This window comes from Grampus griseus (genome assembly GCF_964374135.1).
Source record: "Grampus griseus genome assembly, chromosome: 19".
Lineage (NCBI taxonomy): Eukaryota > Metazoa > Chordata > Mammalia > Artiodactyla > Delphinidae > Grampus > Grampus griseus.
Genome location: NC_139013.1, coordinates 12,556,816 through 12,584,123, shown reverse-complemented (window position 1 = coordinate 12,584,123; position 27,308 = coordinate 12,556,816). Strand labels below are relative to the sequence as shown.

The following is a 27,308-nucleotide window of genomic DNA, read 5'->3' as shown; positions in this document are numbered from 1 at the left end:
CAGGTGGATTCTTAACCACTGCGCCACCAGGGAAGCCCAGATACAAATATTTGTGGCACCATTCTAGAAGGGTGGTCAGGAAAGATCTCAAGGAGAAAGTAACATCTGAGTAAAGACCTAAAGGAGATGGTGGTGAGCCTTGACTATTCGGGAGAAGAATGTTCAACATAAAGAGAACAGCAAGTGCAGAGGCCCTGAGGCCAGTGTGGCTGGAACAAAGGGAACAAGAAGGGAGTAGATGATGTCAGACAGGCAACAGGGACAGATAATGCAGGGCCTTGCGGGCCATGGAGAGGAACGTGGCATTTACTTTCTGTGAGATGGAGCCACAGGGTACCGAGCAGGGGAGGGATGTGACCAGACCCAGGTGTCCACAGTGTCCCTTTGGCTGCATGTGAGAAACAGACAGTGGGGAGCAAATAGACCACTGAGGTCTAGGCAGGAGATAAGGGTGGACAGGGCCAGGGTGACAGGAGTGGAGGTGGGAAGAAATGGTCCGATTCTGAATATACTTTGAAGGTATTTGCTGATGGACCAGACATGGATAAAAGACAAAGAGGGGAACTAAGGACAACTCCCAAGCTTTTGGTCTGAAGGACTACAAGAATGGAGGTGGCATTTAGTGAGAATGTGGGAGGTACACGTTTTTGGGAAAAAACCAGGAGTTCAATTTCGCAAAGATTACTCTCAGTATCTCTAGATATCCAGGAGGAGATTATCATGTTGGCAGTCAGTCAACAGGCCAGGAGAGGGGTTCTGGGCTAGAAATAGAAATTGGGAATATATATTTCCATGCTCATCACAAATTCCTCACAGGACCCACATGATTTGACTCCTGCTGATGTCTTGAGGTTCATCCTGCACCTTGCTAAGTCAATAGTTCACACACAAATCCTGAGCCCTCCACTTCCTAGCCATGTGATCCTGGGCAAGTTACTTAATTTTCTCTACCATTAGTAATCTTATTTGCAAAAGGGAGATCATAGTAGTACCTGCTTCCTATGACCGTTCATTCAAAAAAAGTTTTATAATCATTTTTGATATGTCAGGCACCGTCCCACAGTGCTGGAGAGATTCCTTTCGCGCCCGTCTTTGCCTCCCTCTCCCACACAGCCTGTGAACTCAGCCTTCTGGAAGTCTCCCCCACCGACACTCATCCTCCCCTCCCATCCAAGGCCCCTGCCCTGCTCCATCCCCGACATCTCTTGCCTAGGATACCACAGCTGCCATCCTGGGCTCCCAGACCCTAGTCTTTTCCCCGTCAATCTATTCCCAGCTGGCAGCAAATTGGGCCCCTTCCCTTCTGGAAAACCCTCCGTGGCTCCTCACTGCCCTCAGGACAAAGTCCAAACTCCTTAAAGAGCCAACAAAATCTTCCACAATCTAATTCACACAGCACTTTCAGTAAGATTTCCACCAACACCAACCACCTGCAGGTCATTCACACACCAGGCTATTTCTCATTGTTGCCTTTGCGCAAGCCATTCCACCACACCACCGCCATCCCCAAACGTCCCTCCGTCTTCAGGTCTCAGCTCAGACAGCACCTTCCCCCCCGGCAAGGTTTCCCTACCGGCGCCGGGCCTGGGTTCTCTCCGCGTTTCACGCTGCCTCCGTTAGCGAACACACGCAGGCCCGTAACGGGGCCTTTGCCCGTCTCTCCTACTGACTGGGGCTTCCCGCGAGCCGGGCCCAACACAGAGGCTAGTGACGCCCCACGTGGTGGGGCCGCTTCGGGCCTCCGCGCTTACCTCCTGCTCGGTAACGATGAACGCCTAACCTGCACGCTCTCCCGGCACAGCGCAGTCACCCTTGTTCCGCAAGCCTTAGAGAACTCAATACTCCCGCAGAGTCTGGCCAAAGCCACCCAATCACGGCCTTCTCCTCCTCTACAGCCCGCCTTAAGCATCCGGGCCCCGGCTGCTTCTGACTGTCCATTGGCTACCTGAGAACCCGCCCCTAAACACGTGAGCGAAAAGAATTCTGGGCTTTGTAGTTCAGCAACGAAAACGAAGAGAAGAAATTTCCAAATAGAACTCCATTTCCCAGGAAGCCCCGCGCCCCGGTGGCGGGGGACGATACCCTTTGAACCTGACGGCTCTTGATTGGCCGGTTAGAGACAGAAGTTTCCAAATTACTATGGAAACAGGCCCACTTACCTGGAACCCCGGGACTTTCTTTTTGCCTGAGAATCTTAAAATGCTTTGCTCCACAATGGTTCCGAAGAGTGAGACAAGACGTGTGGGGGGTAAATTCCGTACCCACTGCCTGCCTGCCATTCCCCAGGTGGCACCAATAAGGCCTGCAACATGCACTCAGCACCTACCGGATGACCGGCAAAATGAGCCATGCCTGTGCAGACTCTGTGGAAGCCCTGGCTTATTGCGGCAGAACCTGATGTTCCCCAGAGACAGGCCAGAGCTGGGCCTTTACCTTTCAAGGTCTCAGTTTACCCTAGAAAAAGCACGTGTGGGCTAGCATCCTATCCAGGATTTGTGTCTAGATTTCCACAGCCCCAGACCTCCTGCAGTCCCATGCCTGCATCAATAGCCGTAACCTCCCCAGGGACCAGGGACTCATTCCACACGACAAAGCTCTTCCAGCACCGCCCCCCCCTTCCCCAAACACCGTTCCCCACCACGCCTCTGAGGGCTGGGTGAGGGGAGCCGAGGGCCTGCAAACGCTCAGGCGGGAATGTGAGAAAGCTCTTTACTGGGAGGTACAGCAAGGAGGAGCAAGGCCATCTCCCCCTACCTGCCCCCACCCCCTCCTAGGGCCCTGGGGTGAGAGGGAATCTCCCCCTCCCCACACTGGACCACCACTGTCTTTGGTACAATAAATAGAAAACAAGGGGAGAGAAGGGACCAAGGGTCCAGTCCTTAGTGGGGAGATGAGCCTAAACCCCTCTCCTTGAACCCCTGCCCCAGGCCCCAATCAGTGCAGGCCTCACCCACCCCGGCTGGGTAGCAGCAATTCCAGTCAAGGGGAGAGATGAGGATGGGAGCCCAGGGCCCCCAGATTGGGTGGTGGGGGGGTATGGCTTCAGGAGGGGCCCCAGGGAGGGGGCAGGGTCATGAGCTGGCTGCCGTGCTCTGGGGTATACCACAGAGGCCCAAGTGCGGCCCCAGAGTGGCAGGGTCATCAGGGGGTGGGAGGGGTGGACGACCTCCTGTCATCCGAGTCCGGAGGGCTGAGGCAGCCGGGTGCTGGGGGGCAGGCGCTGGGTGAGGCTGGGAGCAGTCCGGAGGGCCGCCCACCAGGCTCACATCCATCAGCTCCGGGGGTGGTGGCGAGGTTGGTGACGGGGGACGGCCAAGGCATCGGGGTTGAGGGGGTAACTGGGCCCCGGCCCCTGGCAGTGATGAGGCAGAGGCAGGGGCCTGATGTGTCTTGTGCGGCACATCACCCCCTGCCCAGGGGCGCAGTGGCTGGGAGGGCAGGACCTAAAGGAGCAAAGGAGCAGTTGGTGATGGAGACCTAGGTCCTGAAGCCCCAGACACTCCACCACCCACTTCCAAAGTCCCCAAGGTCCCATTACCTGGGGGCTGTTCATCTCACAGTCAGTGACGGGGGGCCCAGGGCCCCCACAATATCGGTTGCTATAGCGGTAGGTCCGGTTGTCACTGGAGGAGCCACTGGAGCCTCCTGGAAGTGCCAGGGGAAGAGAGGACAGGCCTTAAGCGAGGAAAGGCAGGGCTGAGTTTTCAGGTGGCTGAGTCTGGTTCATGGTCCAGGCCCAGGTCTGGGCTTTGGGGCCAGCACCCAGTCGAAGGATCAGACCCAATTTTGAGATCAGGGGTCAGAGTTCAGTTTGGGGTGTCAAAGAGTCAGAACCAGTTTTAGAGCTCTGAACCCAAGCTCAGTGTCAGAGACCAAATCAGGGCCAGTCTGAGCTCGCCTACCCCACCCATTCTGGAGTTGAGAATCATGCAGTTTCATAGCTCTAGGTGAAGGCCCAGTGACAAGGTCCCCCCCAGATCAGGCCAAACCAGAGCTGCCCCGACCCCTGTTCTACCCCATCTGGCACTGAGCACCCACCAGAGCTGGAGATGGAGCTGGCGGTGCTGGAAGAGGGGCAGGTATCGAGGGGCGCGGGCGAGGTGGAGGCACTGCTGCCTGCCGGGCCCGTGTTGGTGGCCTCATCAGCCGTGCGGCGGAAGAAGCCGTGCTGCAGAGCCCCCAGTGGGCTGATGCGGGCGGCGGGCTCATACTCCAGCATGCGCAGCACCAGGTCCTGGAAGCGGAGGTAGTCGGCGGGGCTGTGGCCCGGCTCCCCCGCCCGCCGGCCCCCGGGCCCGCCCGTCTGCACGCCCAGCACCTCCTGCAGCCGCCGTGTCCCGGGGCCCTGGTAATCCTGGCAGGGGGAGGTGGGAGGGGGGGCAAGAGAGTGGCCGTCAGTGGGCAGGAGGGGCAGGGAGACACACACGGGGAAACAGAGGCACAGGAGAGAAAGTGGAAAGAGAGGAGCTAAGAAGAGTTGTGGGGTAGGTAGTAGGAGAGATGGGGTGGGTGGGGGAGGAAGGAAAGGACAGACGGGGTGGAGGGAAGAGGAAGGAAGGGAAAGACACAAGGGAGGGGAAGCAGGGAGAGAGGGAGCAGGGAGCCCCAAGTGTGAGAGTGAGGGGCCACCGGGGTAGGAGGAGCGGCATGGGGCAGGGGCCGCACCTTCCTGAGTTCCTTTGTCCTTCGCAGGGTCCAGCCACCCCCAGGCAGCCGCTCAAAGTACTTTCGAGCCTTGGGTGCCTGGTCCAGCATGGGGGCTGGTGGGATGCCCAGCACCTCCACAATCCGGTTCATCTGGTCCACCTGAGAGCAGGCAGGCAGTCAGGATCATCAGGCCGGCCAGGCCTCCACCCCCTCCAGCACACCCCCTCCTCAGGAGCACACCTCATTGGAGCCACTGAAGAGGGGCTCTCCAGTGTGCATCTCCACCAGGATGCAGCCCAGGGACCACATGTCAATGGCCAAGTCGTAGGGTGTGCCCAGGAGCACCTCGGGCGAACGGTAGAAACGGCTCTGGATGTACTGGTAGATCTGGGGGAAGAGAGAGGGCAATAGTCAGAGGTCCCGCCTCCCCAGCTCGCACCAGTGACACCCCCACAGCTAGGAGGACTGACTAAGGACAGGTCTCCTGCCCCCAAAACTGGGGACGGGGGTCTCCAAACCCTGATGTTATCAACACCAGCTTTCCAGGAGTCACTCTGCTGGCCTAATCTGATCCTGATCTCCATTTCTGCTGGCCTGATCCTGATCCCCTCTTGGTCACCAAAGGCTGGGAGTCTGTAAACCTAGGCCCTTCCCACCCTCCCAAACTGGACACTTTTCAAACCACTACCAGCATCATCTTAAATGCCAGCTCACAGGAAGCTGCAAAGCTGAAGAGCCCCACCCCCTTCCATCCCCAGCTTTAAGAGCACAGAGTAAACAAAACTTTGTAAACTGCCACGCCAGGCTCAAGGCCACCCAACTCCTCCTCTCCAACCCTACAATCTGGCAGCCTCAAAACTGCCTTGTTCTCCCAGGCTCCACTCCTCTTTCCTTCCGGCAGTATACCTGTGGCCCTCTCCTTCACCCACTAGCCCCACCCTCCGTACCCGCACACACCCCCATCCCAAGCACTATCCCTCAGGCATCAGCCACTCCACGCTGCACATTACGATCCCATCCCCTCCTAGCCTCGCCCCTTGGCCCCAGGCCACCAGTTGGCCCCGCCCACATCCTGGCCACACCCACACCACTGGCCCCACCCCGGGGCCGCACCCGCTGGCCAAGCTGGCAGGAGCTGCCGAAGTCCACGATTTTGATGGCGCTGCGCTTGGGGTTGCAGAGCAGGATGTTCTCGGGCTTGAGGTCGCAGTGAATGATGCTGAGCTCGGGCGTGGCCAGGAAGAGCAGCGCCGTGCAGAGCTGCTGCGCTAGCTTCCGCGTCAGGTTCAGCGAGACGCCACGGAAGTGCGTGTTGCGCAGGAGGTCGTATAGGTTGTAGGAAAGCAGCTCGAACACCAGGCACAGGTGGTTCCGGAACATGAAGTGTCGCTTCAGGTGCACTGCCGGGAAGAGGACGGAAATGGGCCGAGGGAGAAGAAACTGAGGCTCAGGGAGGGCCAGCGGCAGCCTGGGGCCCACGCTCATAAAGAGAGAGGCTGGAACCAGATCTGTGTCTCTGCTTCTGGAGCACAAGCCAAACTGTGGTGCGCCCACAGGTACCAGCTGCTAATCAGGATGTTTTTATATGTCTATAACTTGATTCACACAGGAAGTTAATTTTCAAGTCTCTGTCAAACTTCCTGATTAAACCAAAGAGAAAGTTTCCATTTGGTGCTGATGGGTTTTTAACACTATCCTACACTTCCTCATTTAATTTTATAATCTTGTTTTAGTCTCAGTTCTGTTTATTTTTGTGACAAGGGATGCTTGCTTTCCATTTACTGTAAGGTTGTATATTTTCCTTTTAAAAGAAATGCATTCCTTAAATCCACTTGCTTTTTCTAAGAGGAATCAGTACAGGAAAGAGGAAAAAGACTGGCATAGATGTTAAGAGTAAAGGTTCTGGAGTCCACTGCCTGGTCAGATTATAGCTCTTCTGAGTACAAACACTGTGACCTTCTGCAAGTGGCAGCACCTAAGTGCCTCTGTTTTTTCATCTCCAAGCTGTGGGCAATGATAATGGGGCTTCGGTGTGGGTTAAACAAGTGACTTTATGTAAAGTTCTCACAACAGAGCATGACCCTCAGTGAGCACCGGACAAACTCTGACCAGCATTCTCATGTGAATAGGGTAGACATCCTGAAAGCGGCAGGAGAAATCACTGATGTCCGGGAATTACAGACCAAACCCTGCCCTGAAGACACCAGCCCCTTCCTGTACCGAGGGTGACCCATCCCCAGGCAGCTCTGCCCCAGGCCTCACCTATATAGTACTTCATCTCTGTGTCATGCTGGTTCATCAGCTCCAGCAGCCGCAGCTCAATCTGGGCCTGGTTCAGGAAGGCCTTTTTGTTCTTGATGATCTTGATGGCCACCAGCTCCTGGGTCTGATGATCATAGGCTTTCACCACCTGTGACCACAGGCATGTCACAAAGTGAGGGAACGGGGGCGTGGAGGGCAGAGCCAGGTACCACCACTCTTCTCCCTCCAGTAAGGAGACCCACCAATATCACCATCAGTAACACTAATAACTCAATTTGAGTGCTCACCAACAGTCAGACATGAGTGTAAACACTGGATATGAGATAACACAACAACCTTATGTGGAGAGTCCTGTTATTTGCACTGTTTTACAGAAAAGGAAACTGAGGCACAGGTAACCAAGTGATTGCACTGGGGTGAGTGGCCCAGCACAGAACTTGAAGCCACTGAACCACTGGCTGTGTGGGTCAATATCAGTGGGTGCCCGTACCTCCTAACCCCTGGATCAGGGTCGGGTGGGGGGCATCCCGCACCTGGCCAAAGGAGCCTTTGCCAATGAGTGAGTCAATCTCATAGCGCTCCAGCCAGCGCTCGCCACTGCGCACGATGTAGTCATGGTTGTCATCGTCATAACCGTGGTTCAGGACCTTTTTCTCCTTCTTGGTGCTCGAGTCCTGAGGTGGCACCTGCTGGGCCCGCCGCTTCTTCTTCGCATAGTATACCTGCCCGGCCGGCCGGGAGATGAGGACTGATGAGTGACCGATGCCAGGACCCCTCAGCACCCAGCCAGTGTCCCTCACCCCCTGCCCACCTCATTGATGTGCTTGTAGGTCTTGATGAGGTCCACGGAGAGCTTGCGCAGCGGGGCTGAGGTCGCGTCTCGGAAGGCCAGGGGCAGCCTCCGCGGCAGTAGCCGCCCATCAGGCAATACCTGGGGGAGGCGGGGTGACGGGTGAGCACTGAGGACAGGCCTTCACCTCTGACCTCAAGGAGGAGAACTCAGTGGGCAGCTGGCGCATCATTTCCACACACATTATTTAGCTGGTCACTGTCTGACAGCCCCACTAAGACAGAAACTCCCCAAGGGCAGAAACTTTATCTTGCTCTTGCTTTATCTCCTGTGCCTGGAGCAGGCCTGGCACATAGTGGGTGTTCATTAGAAATCTGCTGAGTGAATGAAGTGAACTATTTACCCCTTTCTTTCATCACATACCTTTACTCTTTTCTAAACCTCAGTGGGAGAGATCAGACAGGAAACCTGGGCTCTGACCCTCCCAATCCTTCACCTGAGACCATCCATTTTGGGTATCCCATGTTGAGGAGCTCCCTATCTTGCTCCATCCTCATCCCTACGGCCTTCCTAACCCTCACCCCCCACTCTGTGCATCTTTGACCAGTTTTCTCATCCTAAGGATCTTGGAACTGGGTCCAGCACCCTAGACCACCTACTCCATCCTGCTTCCAGCTCTACAGTTTAGAGCCTTAACAGTCTACCCTTGAAGGTCTTTACCCTGCGCCCGCAGGCCTTGCTGGCTCCAGGACCCTGCAGCTCAACCTTCTTCCCTTTCAACCCCTCCAGATCTTTCACTCTGGACTTCTTTTTTTCCCCTTAATGAACATTTATCGAGTGCTTACTATGTGCCAGACACTGTCCTCAGCATTTCCAATTGCATTTCATTAACTTGTTTAATCCTCACAACAACCCTGTGAGGTAGGTATCACTATAGGCCCCATTTGACAGAACAGGAAACTGAAACGTGGAGAACCTAAGTAATATAACAGTGGTGCCAGGATTTGAACCCAGGCTCTCCAAACCCTGACTCCACCAGCAACTCCTCTATACCTTCCACTCCCATGGCACCCTTCATGCTCCTGGGAGACTGTCTTGGGCAACCACACCATCTTTTCGGCCCCAAGATCCTTCTATCCCAGCCTCCCCCGACCCCCAGGCAGGTGAGGATCCAGCTGAACGCGTACCTGCGTGTGCTCCTGGGGCCCCGGGAAGCCAGAGAAGGGACCATGGCCCGGTGGGACGGCCATGGTGGGCTCAGAGGGCCGCAGGGGAGTGAGGCCTGGAGCGGGAGCCCGGCCGGGGGGCGCCTTCTCGCATCCTGCACCTCGGCTGCCACCGCCGCTGAGACCTGAGAGCAGGCGGGAGGCGGGGGAACAACATGGAACAAGGGGATGTGTTGGGCAGTACCAAGCGGGAAAGAGGTGGACAACACAGAGAAGGCAGGGCACAGAGTGAGGAAGAAAAGGGTACAACACAGCAGCAGGTGGCAATGAAGAGAGGGGACAGAGAGAAGTGGTAGAGGTGGGGCACAGCGGAGTCCCCAACAAATGATTACCAAATAAATGAAGTAGGCAGCACAAAGAGAGGAACGTGGAAAAGGGAATGATTGGGAGCCAGGCAGGGATGTGGGCCATGACAGGAAAGGACAGAAAGACACGAATAATTGCGGGGGAGGAAGAGAAGAAGAGAGAAACCACAGACAGTATAGGGAGTAGGGTTCACTCTTCTCTCCCCATTTCTACTCATGGCCCTCCCCACACAAGATCCCACCACCCTGTAGTCTTCCCTAACGTTATGACCTCATATTACCACAGCAAGGTCCCTCCACTTCAAGATCTACCCTTCCCAGTTGGTGCCCCAATCCAGAGAACTCTAAGAGCCCCCTAAACCACATGAGGGTCTTCTGGGCCCCCTCCAAACCACAGCAGGATCCTCAGGGACCTCCTGATCACACCAAGGTTACCTGAGGACCCCTTCATAACAGGGTCCTAACCCTATGGCATTCTCACCCACCAGGGTACACCCTTCCCAGGGGACCCTCCCCATATGGTGCTAAGACCCCTTCCCTATCATTTCCTCCCACTGGGGACCACCCCTCCGTAATTTCCCAAACCATATTCCAGTTCCCCCATGCCACATCAGGGCCCTTCCCCACATTACCCCAAGCCCCCGCCCACCCCCAGTCAAGGCCCACTCCTTCTGATGGAAGCAAGGGGGAGGCATTCCTTCCCACGGTTTAGTGGATGGTCCTTGTCTCCCCTACCCTGGCTCCTACCCCCACCCTCCCTAATCGTTTTTTCCTGTCAGGGCCCTTTCTCCAGTCACTCCTCTACACCAGGGTCAATCCACAACTGTGCCCATTCCTAGAAGGCCCCCATAGGTAAATTCCCCAAATATCACAGAGTTCTCCCCTTCCAGAGCATCTATCACACCAAAATCCTCTCCCCACGGGCCTTCTCCCATGTCAATCCTCTTCCCCTACGCCAAGCCTTGCCACTCCACGACCCCTCCTCTCTCTTGGAGCTCCCCCACAAAACAATCTCTTCCTCGGGGCCCTCCCACACCAGGACCCTCTCTCCCAGCCCCCACCCCCTACCCGGGTCGGGGCTGGCGCGCCCACGGGGGGCTGGGGCGCGGTGGGGCCCCCAGTGGGGTGGGCGAGCGGCCAGCATGGCGGCGGTGTCTGTGGTGAGAAATCGGCCGCCTGTCCCGGCCCGGCCGGCCCGGCAAGCCCCGCGGCGGGGAGGACAAGCGGGACAGGCGGCTCGGTGGGTGACAACAGCAGCCGCCGCCCCGCCAAGGGCGGGGAGAGGAGGGGACGAGGGTCAGCCCAGGGCACGCGGGGGAAGGGGAAAGCAGGTGGACGGGGGAGGGGCGGGTTAACCCTCGCCCCGCCAGCACCGCCCCGCTCAGCCACCCGCCCCAGGGGACCCCAGCGTCCCGCCTCCCACCCTGGAGGCCCGCCGGGGCCAGCGAAGCCCTGGCGGGCGGGGCCGGACAGAGCTTGGCAGTCCACACCTACGATGGCAACAACCTTGCCATTGGCCACTGCTGCCAAGAGCTCAACCAATTACAGCCCAGGACAGCTGTTGCTAGGCGACGAGGATGCGGCCGGCGGAGCCGAGACCAAACAAAGAGCGGGAGCGAGGCCCGGCTACCCCCTCCCAGTCTCCCTCCCGAGACTGCTACCTCGGGGCTCGGCCCCTTCCAGGAATCCGACTAAGAATAGCCAGGCAAGGCCTGCACCTGCCCACCGCCCCCCTCCTCTTCTCCCTCGGCCTCATGCTAAATCTCGCGGCGACGCGGGCAGGGCGGGTCCCGTACTACCCCCCTCCCGAGAGCGCGTGCTGCCCCGCCCGTAGCCGCGTCGTTACCTGAGGGCGCGGGCAAGGGAACTCAAACTGCTCGGGAAGCCCGAGCTCAGTCCTGCCCACTGGCTGAAGATATCCGGCAGACGCGGCGAGCCAGGGCCCCGATTACCCAGTAATGCAACCAGCAAAATGGCGACCACAACAAACCGGCCCCCCCCGCCCCGGACTCCGCCTCCCGCCCCCCCAACCTGTTTCCCCCTCACGTGACCCAGGGAAACACTCCGCGCCTGCGCTCAGAAGAGCTTACCGGGATCTACACGCAGAAAGCAACCAACCCCGCCCAAGCGCCGAAATCCACGTTACGGCTGCGCAGGAGGCAGCTAAGGTAGGAGCATGCGCTATATGACCGGATGAAAACGCCCGCCCCCACCACCACGCAAGTTGACCGAGGGCGCATGCGCCCTGTTGATAGAGGTCGCCAAGCAATCAGGGGCAAAGGGAGAGACTGAAGAGTCTTTTAATAGAAAAACACACGTGTTTAACAGTAGCAACACAGTCTCTCGCCATCCTGATGGCGCTGGGCTTCAGTTCTTCACCTTGGGGGGTGGCCTGTGAGAGGAAAGAGATGAGGGGACTCAAGAGCTCATCACCACTGTGGGGCACTCCTAACAAGTATTGACTGGACCCCCTGCTCACCTGTACACACCCACGACCACAGCGTGGTCTCTTTCGTATGGCTCTAGCGTCAACTGCTCCTGGGGCTTCATGTTCTCCTGCTGCATCTTTTTCACTTCAGAGGCAAACACGGCCTCTGCAGAGGCTGTGGAGTCAATGCAGTTGGCCTGCAGAAGAAAGAGGATTTGAAGTCCACAGCAAGGCTTTGGGCTGCTTTCCCTTTTTTGTGCTTCTTTAAACCAGTAGAATTTGTTTTCATAGGAGACTAGGCTTTGGGAATGTGGGGAAAGACTTCGTTAGATAAATTTTCAATTTGGTTTGGATTGGAACAGGAAGCCTTCAACAGCGCCCTATTTTTCTAAAAGCCAGTGTTTAAATCTTACACTCCGGGTTTTTCTTTTTTCTACTTCCTCTTCTTTAACAATAGCAATAATGCAGCTGAGAATGCTAAAACAAATGCAGCAAAGGCTGCAGAAAACAATGGTGAATCTGGTTGAAGACAATGGAGAGGCCTCTGTACTTCAAAATGAAACATTTTTTAAAACGCATCCAGCATTTATCTGGTATTTAGTTTACACCAGGTTCTGTTCTCAACACTCCATACATATTGAGACATTTAGTCCTTACATCAACATTACAAGAGATGGGACTAACATTGCTATTTTGCAAGTGAAGAAACAGGCATATAGGTTAGGTAACTTGCTCAAAGACACACAGCAAGATGCAATTCAAACTCAAGATACTCAGACTCAGCGATCATGCACTTAATCGCTACAGTCTATGGCCTCTTTAAATTCTAAGCTTTTTACTTTTGTAGACATTTTTCATTATGTGCTATTTGATTGGGTGGCTTATAGGGAGCTGGGAATAGACTGACTGGATTGGGGGATGGAGGCCCCCTTGTTTTGACTGGCTGCTTGGCAGTTACAGATAGAGAAGATACTGCCACCCCATCTTAGGACTCCTCTAAGCCCCGCACCTTAATGGAAATCACAAAGTGTCCTCCATTACGCAGGAAGGTGTGGGCATTCAGGGCTACAATCCGCGTCTGGTCTGGCTGGGCCACGTCAGCAAAGATCACATCCACCATTGCTAGGGAGAAACAAGTAGCGGTTAAAAGCTGGATCCACTGGATTTCCCAGCTCCTCCCATGGGGCCTGCACCCCAACACCAGCAGGTTCCTGGCAGAGTCTTCCCTGCCTCCAGTCTCACTTCCCCCTGTTGATCCCCCTCCCTCCAGAGTGCCCCCAAGATGGGTCCAAAACCCACAGTCACACCATTCATTCATTCCTCTTGTAAACCATGTTGCCACCTACTCTGTGGCCAGCCCTGGGCCGGGTGTGGGGGACAGAGAGACGAGTCAGACCCGGACCCTGCCCTCGAGACGCTCCCGGGTCTGGGGGAGGGAGACAGACACGTCATCAAAAAGACAAGTAAAGGTGAGCACTTACAGGCAAGAGCGTCTGCAGGATTGTCAAATGAAAACAAGTTGCAGGACAAAGGGTAAGGTATGAATGCACAGGGGAAAAAACTCACGAAAAGAAAAACCCGGGGGAATGCAAAGTAGTATTTTTAAGGCAGAGTAATTTAAAAAATAAATAAAATAAAATAAAAAACTTAAAAAAATGAAAAGATGGTGCAATGAAAACTGACTTTTTTAAAATCAGGAAAAGCAGACATCAAATTGTTCATACTGGTTACCTCTGGGGGTGGTTTATAATGCACTCCATTTTTACACTACGCTTCTGAATTTGTTTTTAAAACAAAGTTATTTACATTCACAATGGGCCCCTCTGGGCCAGGCCGTACTCCGTTTGTGCTTTCTGGGTTATGATCTCCCCAGACGGTGCTGATGAGGACCGTCAAAGCAGGCTTTTATGCATAAGTCAGGGGTAGTATAAAAGGTACCACACTTTGCAGGGAGGCAGGAAGTACTGGGGTGGGGGAGATTAGGGGGAGGGGCAGGAGATCGGAGGAAAGGAGGTTGGCCCTCCAGACATCCCAGACCCTGAAGCAGGACTGCCACCTCCACAACCTCACCTGGCTCCCCCGACCCTTTTCATTTCTGCAGACTTAAGAGGCCTGTTCATCCACTCCAATTCCATCCAAATCAGGGCTCTGGAGGCCTCTTCCAGGAAACCTGGAGTGGCCTGTCCTACCCCACCCGAGCCAACCCCAGACCCCTCACCGATGAGCATGCGGTATTTGTGCGGGTGCCGAGCATCTTCAATGACAGGAATAATGTTGGTCCTCTTCTTGGCCAAGTTAATGAGGTCACGGCCAGAACGGTGGGAGAATTCAACTGCATAGACCAGACCGTCCTAAAATAAATCAAGATCAAACAAAAACAACGATACTAGTTCTCATGTACGGAGTGCCTACTTTGGCCCATATACTGCATGCATCTCTTTAAATCCCCAAATCCAAACCCTACCATTTAATGACTTGTTATCATTTTAGATGAATAAACTGAGGTCCAAGGGTTATTCGATCCTGCTTTGCCTGATCTGAGAGCCCAGGCCCCCAGTTCAGGCTTAAAATGAGGAAGCTAGGGCACAGAGATGACATCGTCACAGCTAAGAATATCTGCAAGGGGCCAGGCACTGCTCCTGGCACTCTACAGGATTTAACTCATTTATCTTCACAATGACCCTATTTTCCAGACGGGTAAACTGAGGCTCAGAGAGGGACAGTAACTTGCTAAAAGCCACTTCACTGTTAAGAGCCCGCACCAGAGCCTGGGGTTTTTAACCACTAAATTACACAGCCTACAGTCTTGTAGCTGAGTGAGGGGTCATGAAGTGAGATGCATGGGTGCCCTCTCAGCAGGGAGCCTGTCCAGCCACACAGAAACACAGGCCCAGAAACTGACGCCTTCTGTTCTTTCAAGAGAAACCAGAAGACCAGATTTGGGGGGTATCAATTTTTAAAGAGGGCTATCAAATCAAACGTCCTCTCAGCTCTAGGCCCCTCTATCACTGGTCACCCCAATACCCACGCCCCTTCCCTCCAGGCCGAGAACTCAAGAGTGAGGCTGAATGAGGCTTTGGAGACGATGTGGTTCAAGCCGCTCCTTTCACTCACAGGCACTGTGACCAGGAAGGGCCTGGCTCCAAGCCACACGGTGCAGAGAAGTGGCCAGGGCCTCTGACCTCCAGGCTGGCAGAGGAGGTGGCCTTTCCCTCCCTCCCACCCCTTCCTGCCCCCATCTGTCTACTCACCGGGCCTACGATATCAGAGACGTGAGAGACAGTGGTGCCCGAGGCAGCCCCCAGGTAGAGCACCTTGGCCCCTGGCTTGATGTGGATCTGGTCCACGCCGCCCAGGATTGCTGCCGCCAGCTTGGAACGGAAGGGGTTCCAGGCGCGGTACTCGATTTTGTCATCTCCCTCCTGGGCCGGGAGAGATGGGGACAGAAGTCAGTGCCAGGCTCTTCTGTAAGAGCGCACTGCTCTTAACTCCTGGGCCCTCAAAAGCGACGGGGCGCCCAGTCATCGTACAAGAAACGAATGTGGGTACACATCTGTGGCCACGGCAGAGGCAGGGCCTGCCCTCTCGTGGAGGTTCCTGACTCAGGGGCAGCGACGGGGACAATAAACAAACAAGATCATCCCAGGTAACAGCAAGGCAAGACCTATGCATTCATTCTATAGACACTGACCGTGCCCCTATGCTTAGGAACTGGAGAAACACAGTGAAGGGGACAAAGGCCTCGCCCTCAAGGAGCGAGGATACGCTGAACTGACTAACACACATGGCATAATAGCTAGTGACGGGGCTAAGGAGAAAAGATCAAGCCAGGAAGGAAGATCTGAAGCATGGGGAGCAGGGCGAGGGCAGGTGAAAATGAGAAAGGGTGGCCAGGGAAGAGCCAAGGAGGAGACACCTGAAGCAGACCTGAGGCTGAGGGGCCACTCAAATTATCTGGGGACGTGCATTCCAGGCAGCAGGAAAGCCAGCAGAAAGGCGGTGAGGGCAGCTTTTGATAGACAGGGTGGTGCAAGGGGGCCTTGTGAGAGAGACAATGTGACACCTGCCCAGAGCTGCTGGTGATGAAAAGGAACCAGCCATGCACAGGGCTGGGAGGAGAGTGTTCCAGGCAGAGGGAACAACAAGGTTGTCGTTGTGGCTGGAAGACACTAGGTTAGGGGGACAGTGGGTGGAGACAGTGGGGAGGCGGGGCTAGAATGTGCAGGGCCTTCCAGGCCACACCGAGGACTCGGGACTTTAACCTGAAGCCAGCGGGACGTCACGGAAGGTATCTGAGGAGGGGGTGCATGATCTGACTTATGGATTAAGATGATCCCCTGGCTGTCACGTGGAGGACAGACGGTGGGAACAGGGAGACCAGGCAGCCGGTTACACCGTCAGCTTGGGGCTCTGGTGGCTTAGCCAGGCGCCCAGGTCTCACCGAAATCGAGACTCTCTTCTCTCCATAAACCGATTCTCCAGGGACCAGATTCTTGGTGACCAGTGCATCTTCCTTTCCTCGACAAATGAAGACACCTGGGTGAGGGGATCAGAGCAGGGGTGAACACCCCGGCGGGCCACACCCCACCCCTAACCCCAGGGGCTTCCCTGCCTTCCTCACTCACCCTCATGCCGATGAGGCTCGACCATCACATTCTTCCCCGACTGGTTTCCTTTTCTTCCTCCCCGACCACGACCCCGGCTGCCACCAGACTGGAACCCGCCACCTACAAGGCAGAGATGCAGTGAGAGGGAGACCCCACCATGCTTCCCTCCCCGCTCCCCAAGCCCAGGGAAAGCCCCCTCCATCACCTCTTCCTCCCCCTCCTCGCCCACGGCCCCTAAAGCCTCCGCCTCGGCCTCGGCCCTCGCCAAAGCCTCCACGGCCTCCGCCAAAGCCTCCGCGGCCTCCGCCAAAGCCTCCACGGCCTCCGCCGCGACCGCCACGGTCACCAAAGCCACCTCGGCCACTGAAGCCGCCCCCACGGGGGCTGAAACCTGTGGTGGAAACAGAAACAAGAACCATCAACGGGGCCACGGAGCTTGAGAAGTTACTCCTACGCCGAGGACCTCCACTCGGGAGAGAAACGTGTGCATGTGGGTGCCAGGAGAGGTGCCCGCGCGTGTCCACAGCAGCAGAACCATGGACTAACCTGAGCGTCCATGAGCAGAATGGACAAACGAAAGAGGGACGATTCCTGACCAACAACGAAAAGCATCAACAGATCCACACAACAGAGACATAAATCTCGGAATCATGGTAAGGGAAAAAGCAAGCCCTAGAAAACCACATCTAACACAATATCCTCTTTATAAAGGCCAGCAACAACTAAGAGGTGCTATGCGGTGTGGATGTATGTGGTAATCCACGCCCCACCCGCCCCCCAAAAGAGGCAAGAGAATGATAAATGCGAAACTCACGATATTGGGCTTTGGGAGAGAGAAGTTATGGGGTTAGGATAGGGGAGGAAAACACAGAGAGAGGTAGATTTACTGTCAATATTCTGCTTTTCTCGGTTGGTTAGTAAGTGCACAGGATCTGTTCTATTGTCAATATTAATTAGTCTGAAGAAGAGTGTGCACCGTGTGTGTACGTGCACTGTGGCAGTAGGGCCCCCCGGGCCCTGGAAACTTCTTCATGCCCTCCCACTCCTGCCCTCGTGTGTGGCACAAAAGCGCCAACCCCAAAACAGAGGGGAGGCATTCGACATCACATCTTTCCTGCTAACTGATCCCCCTGCCTCCAAGCACGCACAAGTCTCTCCCAACTCAGGGGGGAGAAACGAGCAAAACCCAAAACTGTCCTTTATGGAAGGGCGACTGATCATAGCAGTTTAGGGCCTGTCAACAAGATGGGAAGTTGAAGGGAAAAGAAAACATTCAGAGAGACTTTATTTTCATCACTTCAGGAGAGAGCAAACATTGTTCACTGAGCACAAAACAGTGTCTGAAGCAGACAGAACTCTCCTGGTGCTAACAGATTCAGTATTTGACTTTTCTGTGATGGCTTCAAAGCTGCAGTACTTTCAGAAAACTGCATTATCAAACAATCGTTCGTGTGAAAATTAGTGATGGTTTAAAATGATGTCACTTGATGTAAACTATTCAATAACGAACTTTGCTAAAGTTTTTGCAAAGGTGCATTATATTCCCACCCTATGAAGGCTTCATTCGTTTTAATGGTGTTAGAGATGAAAATGTAGAACTCTGAATAGCTAGTCCTAATTTAGTTGTTAAAAATGAACGGTTTTCAAACTCCTACACCAAGAGTTGTTGACCTCTGGTCTCCCACTCCCTCTGCAGTCTACTGCCCACACAGCAGCTGGTGACTGACCTTTGCGAAACAGCAAATCAGCTCTCATCATTCCCCTGCCCAAATCCCTTCAAAGGTTTTCCGTCACACTGGCTTCCAAAGCTAGAAATCGGTGGGTCTCATCCTTGCCCAGGGCTGTGGCTTAGATTCTCATGTAAATTGTCTGGGGTGGAGGCCTGGGCATGGGGCTTTTTTTTTTTTTGCGGTACGCGGACCGCTCACTGTTGTGGCCTCTCCCATTGCGGAGCACAGGCCCCGGACGCGCAGGCTCAGCGGCCATGGCTCACGGGCCCAGCCGCTCCACGGCATGTGGGATCTTCCCGGACCGGGGCACGAGCCCGCGTCCCCTGCATCGGCAGGCGATCTCTCAACCACTGCGCCACCATGGAAGCCCCATGGGGCTTTTTAAAGTTGCCCAGGTGACTCTAATGTGCAGCCCAAACAGAATCACCACCATTGGGCTTGGCTTTTGCTGACTTTTCTGACCTTTCTCTATGTTGGGTCCCGTGCTCTTCCTCCCCAAGAACAAACTCACTTTCCAGCTTCTAAACCTTGAGCATCTCCTGTTCCCACTGCCTGGGTCCAGAGGACATTGCTTGACTCACCCACCCCACTGCACTCAGGTCTCTGACCGAATGTTCCTTCCTCAGAAGGGCCTTCTCTGGCTACCTGACCTTTACTCTGCTTGCTTTTTCTTCCTATCGGTTATCATACATGGCATCTTAAAGATTATTACTGCCTGCCTCTCCCACTAGAATCAAGCTCCAAATGGACAGAGATGTTTGTTTTGGTCATCACTGCATCCTGCACAACACCTGGCACAAAGTATGGGCTCAACAGATAGTAAATGGGCTGATAACTCTTAAACCCCTGGGTTCTGTCTCATGAAGAAAACACCCTCTCTGTTCATTCAGGAAGCAGGTGATCAGATGGTGACCAGAGCCCCAGTCCCTCCCTCAAGCAGCTCATGCACTGACTACAGGGAGACGGCCATGCCATTCACGACCCTAGAGAGTAGGGAAGGTCTGTGGGTATCCTGAAAAGTTCACCTGTAAGAAGGAGATATGGAAATAACACAGTGTCCACCTCGCAGAGTTGTAAAGATTAAATGACAATACACACAGAGCACTTAATATGCTACCTCGCACACAGTTTGAATATATTATTCAAACTCAGGAGAATGAATCCCTCCTCCTTCCTACTTAGGGGAGAAACCACTAGGCCTAAGAGACCCTCAACACAGGCCTGATAGAACAGAGACCCAGAAAGTGTGGGCACGGCATGGGGCACAGTGGGCATGATACTCAAAACGTATCTTAATCCATTTCAGGTCCTGGGATTCTTAGAAAAATGTACTGAAAGTACCCACTCCTCAGAAAAAGGCACATTCACATACCTTTATCTATAAGTTTTGGCTGGAGGGTCCACAGACCCCCTCCCCGACCCCAGTGTAAAACTGCTCTCCTGCCACAGCCTTCCCCATCTCAAAACTGGAAACTCTACCCCTCCAGTTACACACGCCAAAACCCTTCACTGTCCTTGACCCCTCTCTCTCACACCCACATACAAGCTGTTGGCTCTATCTTCAAAATATATTCCCTGACAATCTGTCAGCCAGGTCCATTGCTACCACCCTGGTCCAAGCCACATCATCTCCTAGTAGATGACAGCAACAAACTTCCCACTGATGTGTCTACTTTCACTCTTGTTCCCCGAAAGTCTTTTGCACACAGAAGCAAGAAGGATCCTTTTAAAGGTCTCAGTCCAGTCTGACTGACCTCAGGTCCCTGCTCAAAATCTCCCAAAGGCTTCCTCTCTCAACCAGATGAAAATCCTCGCTAAAGAGCTGACTCCGGACAACTTCTACAACTTCTTACCCTAACACAGTGAGGGAAGGGTTGGGAAGGCGTATCCTCCATTCCTGGCACAATCAGAGCACAGGATGCCTGCAGGCTTGTCCGGGTCTCAGTGGGAGCCACACTGCCTGGCACTGCCTATTCCACCAGTAGATCCGTAAACACTGAAGAGAAAGGGAACTTGAGAGGGGGCATGGACCCACAAATTCTGCCTCCCCCAGATGACCCCATCTCTCCACAGGCTGAAGTGTGGGGGGAAGGAAGGAAAAAAGGAAACCTGTATTAGGAAACAGACCCTTTCAGTCATGGCAGAAGATTTCCCCAACTCCAGGGGACCAAGTTGCGGGGAGGGGAGAGGGGCTCGACCTGATTCAGGAAGAGCTGAGACACCAGGGAGAAGGACCCTAATTTTGCTCCCCTTGAGAAGAAAGATAAAGATAACAATTAGAGAAAATACTATTATATGTCAAGCACCGTGCTATATGAGACATAACTGCAAACTGTAACATTGTGTAAGTTTAAAGTGTACAACCTGTTGATCTAATACACATATATTGCAAAATGATTACCACCATGTGCTATTTTTTCTTAACATGCTCTCACTAAATTAGAACTGGGTGCCATTTTATTGATGAGATAACTGAGGCTCAGAGAGGTAAAGCCACTTGCCCAATGTCACACAGTAAGTTAAGCATAGTAAGGATTGAAACTTTGAACTGAGGCCCTTCTGCTGTCAAAGCCAGGACTCTCATCATTCCACTAGGAGGGAGGTGTGGAGGGTTCATCAAAATCTCGAGTAAAATCGGAATGAATAAAACCACTCACGCCCTGTGATTACCTGCCTTGCCCACCCCACGATAATCCTATACTGGGCGTGTGAAGTTTCACCTCACCTCTCACCGCGACTTGAGAATCACTAGGCCCAAGAGCTCCTCTCCATTCTCAGGGACCCGCCCCCCTCCGGAGAGTAGAGAGCGGGAAAGTGGGCCAGGGAGGGCAAGCCGGGAATACTCATCTATGCCGGCCCTCTCTGAGAAGCTAGGTTTGAAGCCAAGGGTACTGCTGTTGCGGCAGCGACTGGGGAGCATATGGGGTCCTAGAAGGCCCAGCCCCCGCACCCAAGACCGGGGGCTCTCCGCCTCCCAATCAGGACAAATCCCCAAATCCCACGCCCAGAGATCCAAGACCCCGGATGCCTGGATCTAGATTCTGGTTCAGTACCCTCGACTGCCGCCCGCGGCCCAATATCCAAGACCCCTAATGACTGCCTCAATGAAACGAATCCCAGTTCAGGACACCCCCAATTCTACGCCCAAGACTCTCTACTAACGACCGTGACCTCTGAGAAGTCAATCACAAACCTCTAGACCAGGAACCCGAACCCCAGGCTCAGGTTCGATCACAGGGCGGAACCAAGCCCTCCCATCCCCACAAGAGACCGGAACAAGACCCCTTCCCCACAAGAGACCGGATCCAGGGCTCAGAATCCTTGCCCCCAGGCCAGGACCCCGCCCCTCCGTTCCGGCCCGGCACCCCGATCCCCGCCGGATCCCAGTCCTGAGCTCCGACCCCAACCCCGGGCTCCACCTGGCTTCATAGCGAGCGTGGAGCTGCACGGCTCAGTAATCTGCGGCTTCCCCGGGTCCACGCGTCTGGGGCTTCCGCACGTGGAAAGGAGCGCACGCGCGCGGCGACGTACACTGCGTGATGCAACCACGCAGCCCCGCCCCTCGGAGCCTCAGCCCCGCCCGGAGCCTGGTGTGCGCGCTGTGGGCGGAGATTTCTGAGCCTCTCAGGGCACAGCCCCCTCGACCGTCCTTGGAGCTGCCTTGACCTGTGCAGCGTTCGCTACCCAAGATACGCTCCCCACTTCCCTTTTACTGGTGCGATCACCCCAGTAATCAGGGCTTATCCCCAAACTTTCGCACGGGCTATGCCCTCTTCTTCTCTTCTCTATTCCTAGTTAGCTCCCTAAGATTCCCTCTACACTCAAAAGCCTTCCCTGATCCATTTCCATCCCCAAGAACAAGGGCCGACTCTGGACTCCCATTCATACATTGGAAAAGCATTTGTTGTGCGCCTGAATGTACCAGGCACTGTTCTAGGCACTGGGGATACAGTAGGGAACAAGACACACAAATCCTGGAGCTCATCTTCCAGTGGGGGAAACAGACACCAGACAAGTTATTAAAAGCATGCTGAATGATAGACGGCAATAAGTGCTTCGGAGAAAATAACAAGCAGGGAAGGGGGACAGGGACTGGTGCTGGGACGGGGGTGTGTGGGGTGTGTGTGTGTGTGAAACTGCTTACGAGGTGGTCAAGGAATGCATCCAGTGACTTTTCTTAAAAATTAATTAATTAATTTTTGGCTGCATTGGATCTTGCGTGCGCAGGCTTTCTCTAGTTGCGGTGAGTGGGGTCTACTCGTTGCGGTGGCCTCTCTTGCTGCGAAGCACAGGCTCTAGGCGTGCGGGCTTCAGGAGTTGTGGCACGTGGGCTCAGTAGTTGTGGCTCATGGGCTCAGTAGTTGTGGCACACAGGCTTAGTTGCTCTGCGGCATGTGGGATCTTCCCGGACCAGGGCTTGAACCCGAGTCCCCTGCATTGGCAGGCAGATTCTCAACCACTGTGCCACCAGGGAAGCCCCATGCGGTAAGGAGTGAGGCATGCTCCTATCTGGAGGAAGAAAGTTCCAGGCAGCTAGGATTTTAGGTGCAAAGGCCCTGAGCCAGGAAAAGTAAGGAGGGTTGCAGAAACACTGAGGAATGTGGTCGAGACAGAGTGAGGAGGGGAGAGTGGGAGGAGATGAGGGCAGGGAGGTTAACAAGGCAAATTATGTGAGACCTTGGGGTGAGAACTTTGACTTTTACTCTGAATGAGATGGAGGGTCCTGAACAGAGAAGGGATATGATCTGACTTGGGTCACTCTGGCTGCATGTGGGAAACAGAGTGAGGGAGCGGGGTGGGAGCAAGAAGACCAAGGAGGGGCCTGCTGCAGTGGATCAGGTAGGAGACAGGATGGACCAGATCAGGATGCAGGCAGAGGAAGGAGGGAGGAGGGAGAAGATTCTGTGTAAATACTGAGAATTTTTTGGTAATTTTATAATTTGAATATTCATCCTCATATTCATTCCACAAAACAAAACAAGTGCTACTAAGAGAAGTTACTAACAACCTCCAGGAGAATCCACTGGTCTGTTCTGTTCATTGTTGTATCACTTTGTACCCAGAACAGGGCCTGGCACGGAGTGGGTGCTCAGTAAATGTTTGTCGAAGGAACGAATGAACCTATGCTATCTTGAGTTCTCTGTGAAGGGTCTCAGAAACATTCCTGAAAATTTGTTTACATATATATTTTGTGTGTGTGTGTGTGTGTGTGTGTGTGTGTGTGTGTGTGTGTGTGTGGTACGCGGGCCTCTCGCTGTTGTGGCCTCTCCCGTTGCGGAGCACAGGCTCCGGATGCGCAGGCCCAGCGGCCATGGCTCATGGGCCCAGCCACTCCGCGGCATGTGGGATCTTCCCGGACCGGGGCACAAACCCATGTCCCCTGCATCGGCAGGCGGACTCTCAACCACTGCGCCACCAGGGAAGCCCTGTTTACATATTAAAATGGAAAATCTGCTGAGTCTATGCTGGATTTCTAGGAGCTATGTAATAATTCAAATGGCTCCAATTCAGGGTGATGTTACCTACTACTGGTGGATTTTACTGTTTGCCTTCCAATTAACAATGTTTTTTTCTCTAAAGGATGAAAATCCTCGGTGTACAGTGCAGACTGTATTCTGGAATCCTGGCACCGTGTCCTGGGTCTGAGGTATTTCACCTGCCAACTTGCAACCTGAAATGGCCACTACCAGTGAGTAATTAGGGGGTGCCTTCTGGTTTTGTGCTGGGGGCACAATGGTAACTGAAAGAGTCCAGGCTTCCTGGAGCTTCCAGTCCCCTGGTCCTCAGACAGTGGCAGCCCAGAGGGGTCAGGGCCAGAATGGGGGAAGCACAGGCAGAATGGTCAGGGCTGGGATGGAGGAAGCACTGAGGGCTTTATCGGATGTCCCCCATGTCCTCTGAACTTTCCTTTTACCTTGCTGCTCTGACCACAACCTAGCTCTCCCATGAAGACATGTCTTTCCATGCAGCCCTTCTAAGCAGAGGCTGTTTTCTCTTCCTCAGCCTTCATGCCCCCTGGGCCTCTAGATAGCATAAGCTCCTCCGTGCTCCTTGTCGCTGCTTCTAAACCATTTTCTGCCTCTTCTCTAAGCCCCTTTGAAGTTTATACACAGCATCTGCTCCCATTCTTGTAACCAGCTTTATCAACTCCCAAGTCACTGCACCTCATTGCATCTTTTTAGTTCCAGGCTCACTGCCACACAAGCTGTTCCTCTCATAATTCTTGGTGATTTCCAAATTCAGGTGGATGAACCTTTGACCGTTCTGGCCTCTCGAGATGCCTTGTCTTCCTCTTCTCTAGCGATCTCGTCCTCCACCCAACACTTCCCTCCCACACTTAGACTTTGTGCTGGGGACACAATGGTGACTGTGGCAGCCCCGAGATCCCAGGCCAGTGGGGGAGAAAGGCCCACCCCCATACAGTGGCAACCACAAAACCACAGCCCCTGCAGTCTCAGTTCCATGCATCTCACTGTCTGCCCATCACCTCCTGTCTTTCCCGCTCACTCCCTCTAAACCTATTGCTCCAAGGATCCTTCACCCCCATAAGCTGACCTCCTTTTCCCTGCCCCTCACCCCCTTGTGACCACAGTACTCTCACCACCCAGCCCGAGTCCTCATCCAGTGTTCTCTCCTTTGCTCCCACCCTCAAACTTCTAACTTTATCTTTTGCACCCAATTGAGTCCACTCTCCACCTCCTCCGCACCTGCTCACTGGAAGCTGAATATGGATGGAGAAAAACCCACACCCACTGCCAGAGTGGGTCTCACTTCGGATTCACGACCACAAACCCAGGTGGGCCCTAATGCGGCCCAGCCATCCTATCACATGTCCCTAATTAATTCATTCTCTCGTTTCCTTTTTTTTCTTAATAGTATGGGAAATGTGCTCATTTTAAAACGCCTGATTAAGGCATAACTTACATACCATAAAATCCACCTATTTTAAGTGTATATAGGCCCGCACATTTTAGTAAATGTATACAGTTGTGCGCCCATCACCGCAATCCAGTTTCAGAACAGATCCATCATTCCATTTCATACAAATAAAACCATACAATATGTAGCCTTCTGCGTCTGGCTCTTGTCACTTAGCATCATGTTCCGAATGGTTGCATGTATCAGTAGTTGGTTCCTTTTCATTGCTGAGGATTCATCGTATGGCTATACCACATTTCGTTTGTCTGTTCACCTGTCGAGCCTTCGAGATGTTTCCAGTGTGCAGGTTATTAATGCTGCTACAACCATTCACTTACAAGTACTGGTGTGGACAAATGCTTTCATTTTTCTTGAGAAGAGTCCCAGGAGTCAAACGGCTGAGTCACGTGATCAGAGTATGTTTACCTTTTTAAGAAACTGACACACTGTTTCCCAAAGCAGTTGGACTCATTTTCCTGAAGGATTATTTTATGCTTTCTCTTCTCATCAGACCTCAAAACTTACTCTTTCTTTCTTACTCTTAGCTGATGACCTTGCTTCCCACTTGAATGAGAACATACAAGCAATCATAAGAGAACTGCAGTATCCTCCTATCCCCGTATGTACCAGGCAACGGCACCTGTTACCTCCTATGCGGTAAAAGAAAACTGTTTTTGTGCTCATACACTTCACTTCTGACACCAAATGTATCTCCACACCAAGCAATTCTCCAGTTCTCTGCAGACTCCACCTGCTGACCTATACTTTAATTCGGTTTGGACACTAACTACCCAGAGTTGCCTCAGACCCCACAGGTTAAGGACGGAAAGGAACAGAGGAAATCACTTTAAGTGAGGTGGTTGTGGAAGCCCTCTCTAAGGTAGCAACATGTAAGTGGACATTTGAAGGATGAGAAGCATCTAGTCATGTGATGACAGCTTTTCGCAAAGGAATGAAGTGAAAAATTTTGGCATGTTCAATACCCTGAAAGATCAGGTTCCCAGATCGTAGTTAGCAGGAAGGACAGTGATAGATGAGTCAGAAGAGATTAACAGGGGCCTTGTAGGACAAGGTGAAGGAATTTGATTTTATGACAAGATAAATTTATAGCCAGTGGTCCTATTTATATGTAAAGAAGAGTCATCTAGTGGCTGTGAGGATGAATTACAGGCAGGGAAGAGCAGATGGTACGCTACTGTTGACATGAGTGAGGATGGTGGTGACAGTGGGCACAATAAGAAAGACAGATTCCAGGTGTGTTTTGATACCATCCAGAAAGATTTGTTGATGGACTGAATAGATGGCAAAGGGGAGGGAAGAAGAACAATTCCCCATTTTCTGGCTGCTAGACTGAGGACTGGTAGTGCTATTCACTGAGGTGGGGAAGACCACTACAGGCAGGGCACAAGACAGGTTTCAAAGGGAAGAGAGACTTCAATTTTTTGACTTGTAGTTTGGATGAACAATTAAATCCTTGTTCCAACTCTGAGAGGTAGGTACTATCCTTAACTCTACTTTATTATTTTTTTAAACATTTATTTATTTATTTGGCTACACCGGGTCTTAGTTGTGGCATGCAGGATCTTTAGTTGCAGCATGCAGGATCTTTAGTTGTGGCATGCAGGATCTTTAATTGCAGCATGCAGGCTCTTAGTTGTGGCATGTGGGGATCTAGTTCCCTGACCAGGGATCGAACCCGGGCCCGCTGCTTTGGGAGTGCAGAGTCTTAACCACTGGACCAGGGAAGTCCCATCCTTAGCTCTACTTTAAATATGATGCTTTTGGCTGAATGTTTGTGTCCCCTCAAAATTCATGTGTCGGAACCTATCTCCAATGTGATAATATTTGGAGGTGGGGACTTTGGGAAGTGATAGGTCGTAAGGGTGGAGCCTTCGTGAATGAGATTAGTGTCTTTATAAAAGAGGCCCAGAGAATACCCTTGTCCTTCCACCAAGGGCGCATGAGATAGCCACCTATGAACCAGAAAGCAGGCTCTTACCAGACACCGAATTTACTGATGCCTTGATCTCGGACTTCCCAGCCTCCAGAACTGTGAGAAATTTAAACTTCTGTTGTTTATAAGCCACGCATTTTATGGTATTTTGTTACAGCAACCTGAGTGGACTAAAACGTATGAGGAAACCGAATGACAGAGACATTAACGTGCCAGGGTTATAAACGATCAAGTCAGAATCTATTGATCTTTCTTTTCATTTTCTACTTCTTCCCTGCAATTATTCATCTTCTCATCCATCCATTTTTCTAATCCTCCATTTCTCCATTTTCCCATTTCCCCACCCATCTTATTCCCAATCTACCCATCTATCTCCATCCATCCATCCCCTCACCTGCCAACAAATATTCATCACGTGCCAGATTCCCCAGGCATCGGACA

The 27,308-nt window shown here is 53.3% G+C and overlaps 2 protein-coding genes across 4 annotated transcripts; both read right to left on the bottom strand.

The window, feature by feature from the left end:
- Positions 1 to 2,709: 2,709 nt before the first annotated feature.
- Positions 2,710 to 11,204, bottom strand: DYRK1B (dual specificity tyrosine phosphorylation regulated kinase 1B). Of its 3 annotated transcripts, none has more exons than XM_082677499.1 (11): positions 11,077 to 11,204; positions 8,887 to 9,050; positions 7,721 to 7,840; positions 7,443 to 7,631; positions 6,910 to 7,057; positions 5,761 to 6,047; positions 4,888 to 5,034; positions 4,666 to 4,806; positions 4,039 to 4,354; positions 3,539 to 3,645; positions 2,710 to 3,443 (listed from the first exon to the last, which is right to left on the bottom strand). In XM_082677499.1, exons 2-11 carry the CDS (start codon positions 8,947 to 8,949, stop codon positions 3,072 to 3,074), a joined length of 1,890 nt encoding a protein of 629 aa, XP_082533625.1. In that variant the 5' UTR covers positions 8,950 to 9,050; positions 11,077 to 11,204; the 3' UTR covers positions 2,710 to 3,071. The 3 variants fall into 3 exon arrangements, with proteins under 3 accessions (XP_082533625.1, XP_082533623.1, XP_082533624.1); XM_082677497.1 differs by lacking the exon at positions 11,077 to 11,204 and adding an exon at positions 10,299 to 10,678; XM_082677498.1 differs by lacking the exon at positions 11,077 to 11,204 and adding an exon at positions 10,299 to 10,678 and having other exon boundaries at positions 4,039 to 4,234.
- Positions 11,205 to 11,514: 310 nt separating this feature from the next.
- On the bottom strand, positions 11,515 to 21,526 carry FBL (fibrillarin). Its single transcript, XM_082677350.1, has 9 exons — positions 21,415 to 21,526; positions 16,471 to 16,656; positions 16,284 to 16,385; positions 16,100 to 16,194; positions 14,910 to 15,080; positions 13,877 to 14,009; positions 12,668 to 12,780; positions 11,710 to 11,855; positions 11,515 to 11,622 (listed from the first exon to the last, which is right to left on the bottom strand). The coding sequence occupies exons 1-9, from the start codon at positions 21,422 to 21,424 to the stop codon at positions 11,598 to 11,600; spliced, it is 981 nt and encodes a 326-aa protein (XP_082533476.1). The 5' UTR covers positions 21,425 to 21,526; the 3' UTR covers positions 11,515 to 11,597.
- Between the last annotated feature and the right edge of the window lie 5,782 nt (positions 21,527 to 27,308).

Excerpts from the sequence above, each read along its gene's own strand:
- DYRK1B (XM_082677497.1), bottom strand. The coding sequence starts at position 10,374 with ATGCTGGCCGCTCGCCCACCCCACTGGGGGCCCCACCGCGCCCCAGCC. Across the intron at positions 9,051-10,298 it reads GCGCGCCAGCCCCGACCCGG|GTCTCAGCGGCGGTGGCAGC; the intron begins GTAGGGGGTGGG and ends GCCTGCTCTCAG. Across the intron at positions 6,048-6,909 it reads AGAGATGAAGTACTATATAG|TGCACCTGAAGCGACACTTC; the intron begins GTGAGGCCTGGG and ends TCTTCCCGGCAG.
- FBL (XM_082677350.1), bottom strand. Across the intron at positions 12,781-13,876 it reads CAAATACCGCATGCTCATCG|CAATGGTGGATGTGATCTTT; the intron begins GTGAGGGGTCTG and ends GTTTCTCCCTAG. Across the intron at positions 11,623-11,709 it reads GTGGTCGTGGGTGTGTACAG|GCCACCCCCCAAGGTGAAGA; the intron begins GTGAGCAGGGGG and ends TTCCTCTCACAG.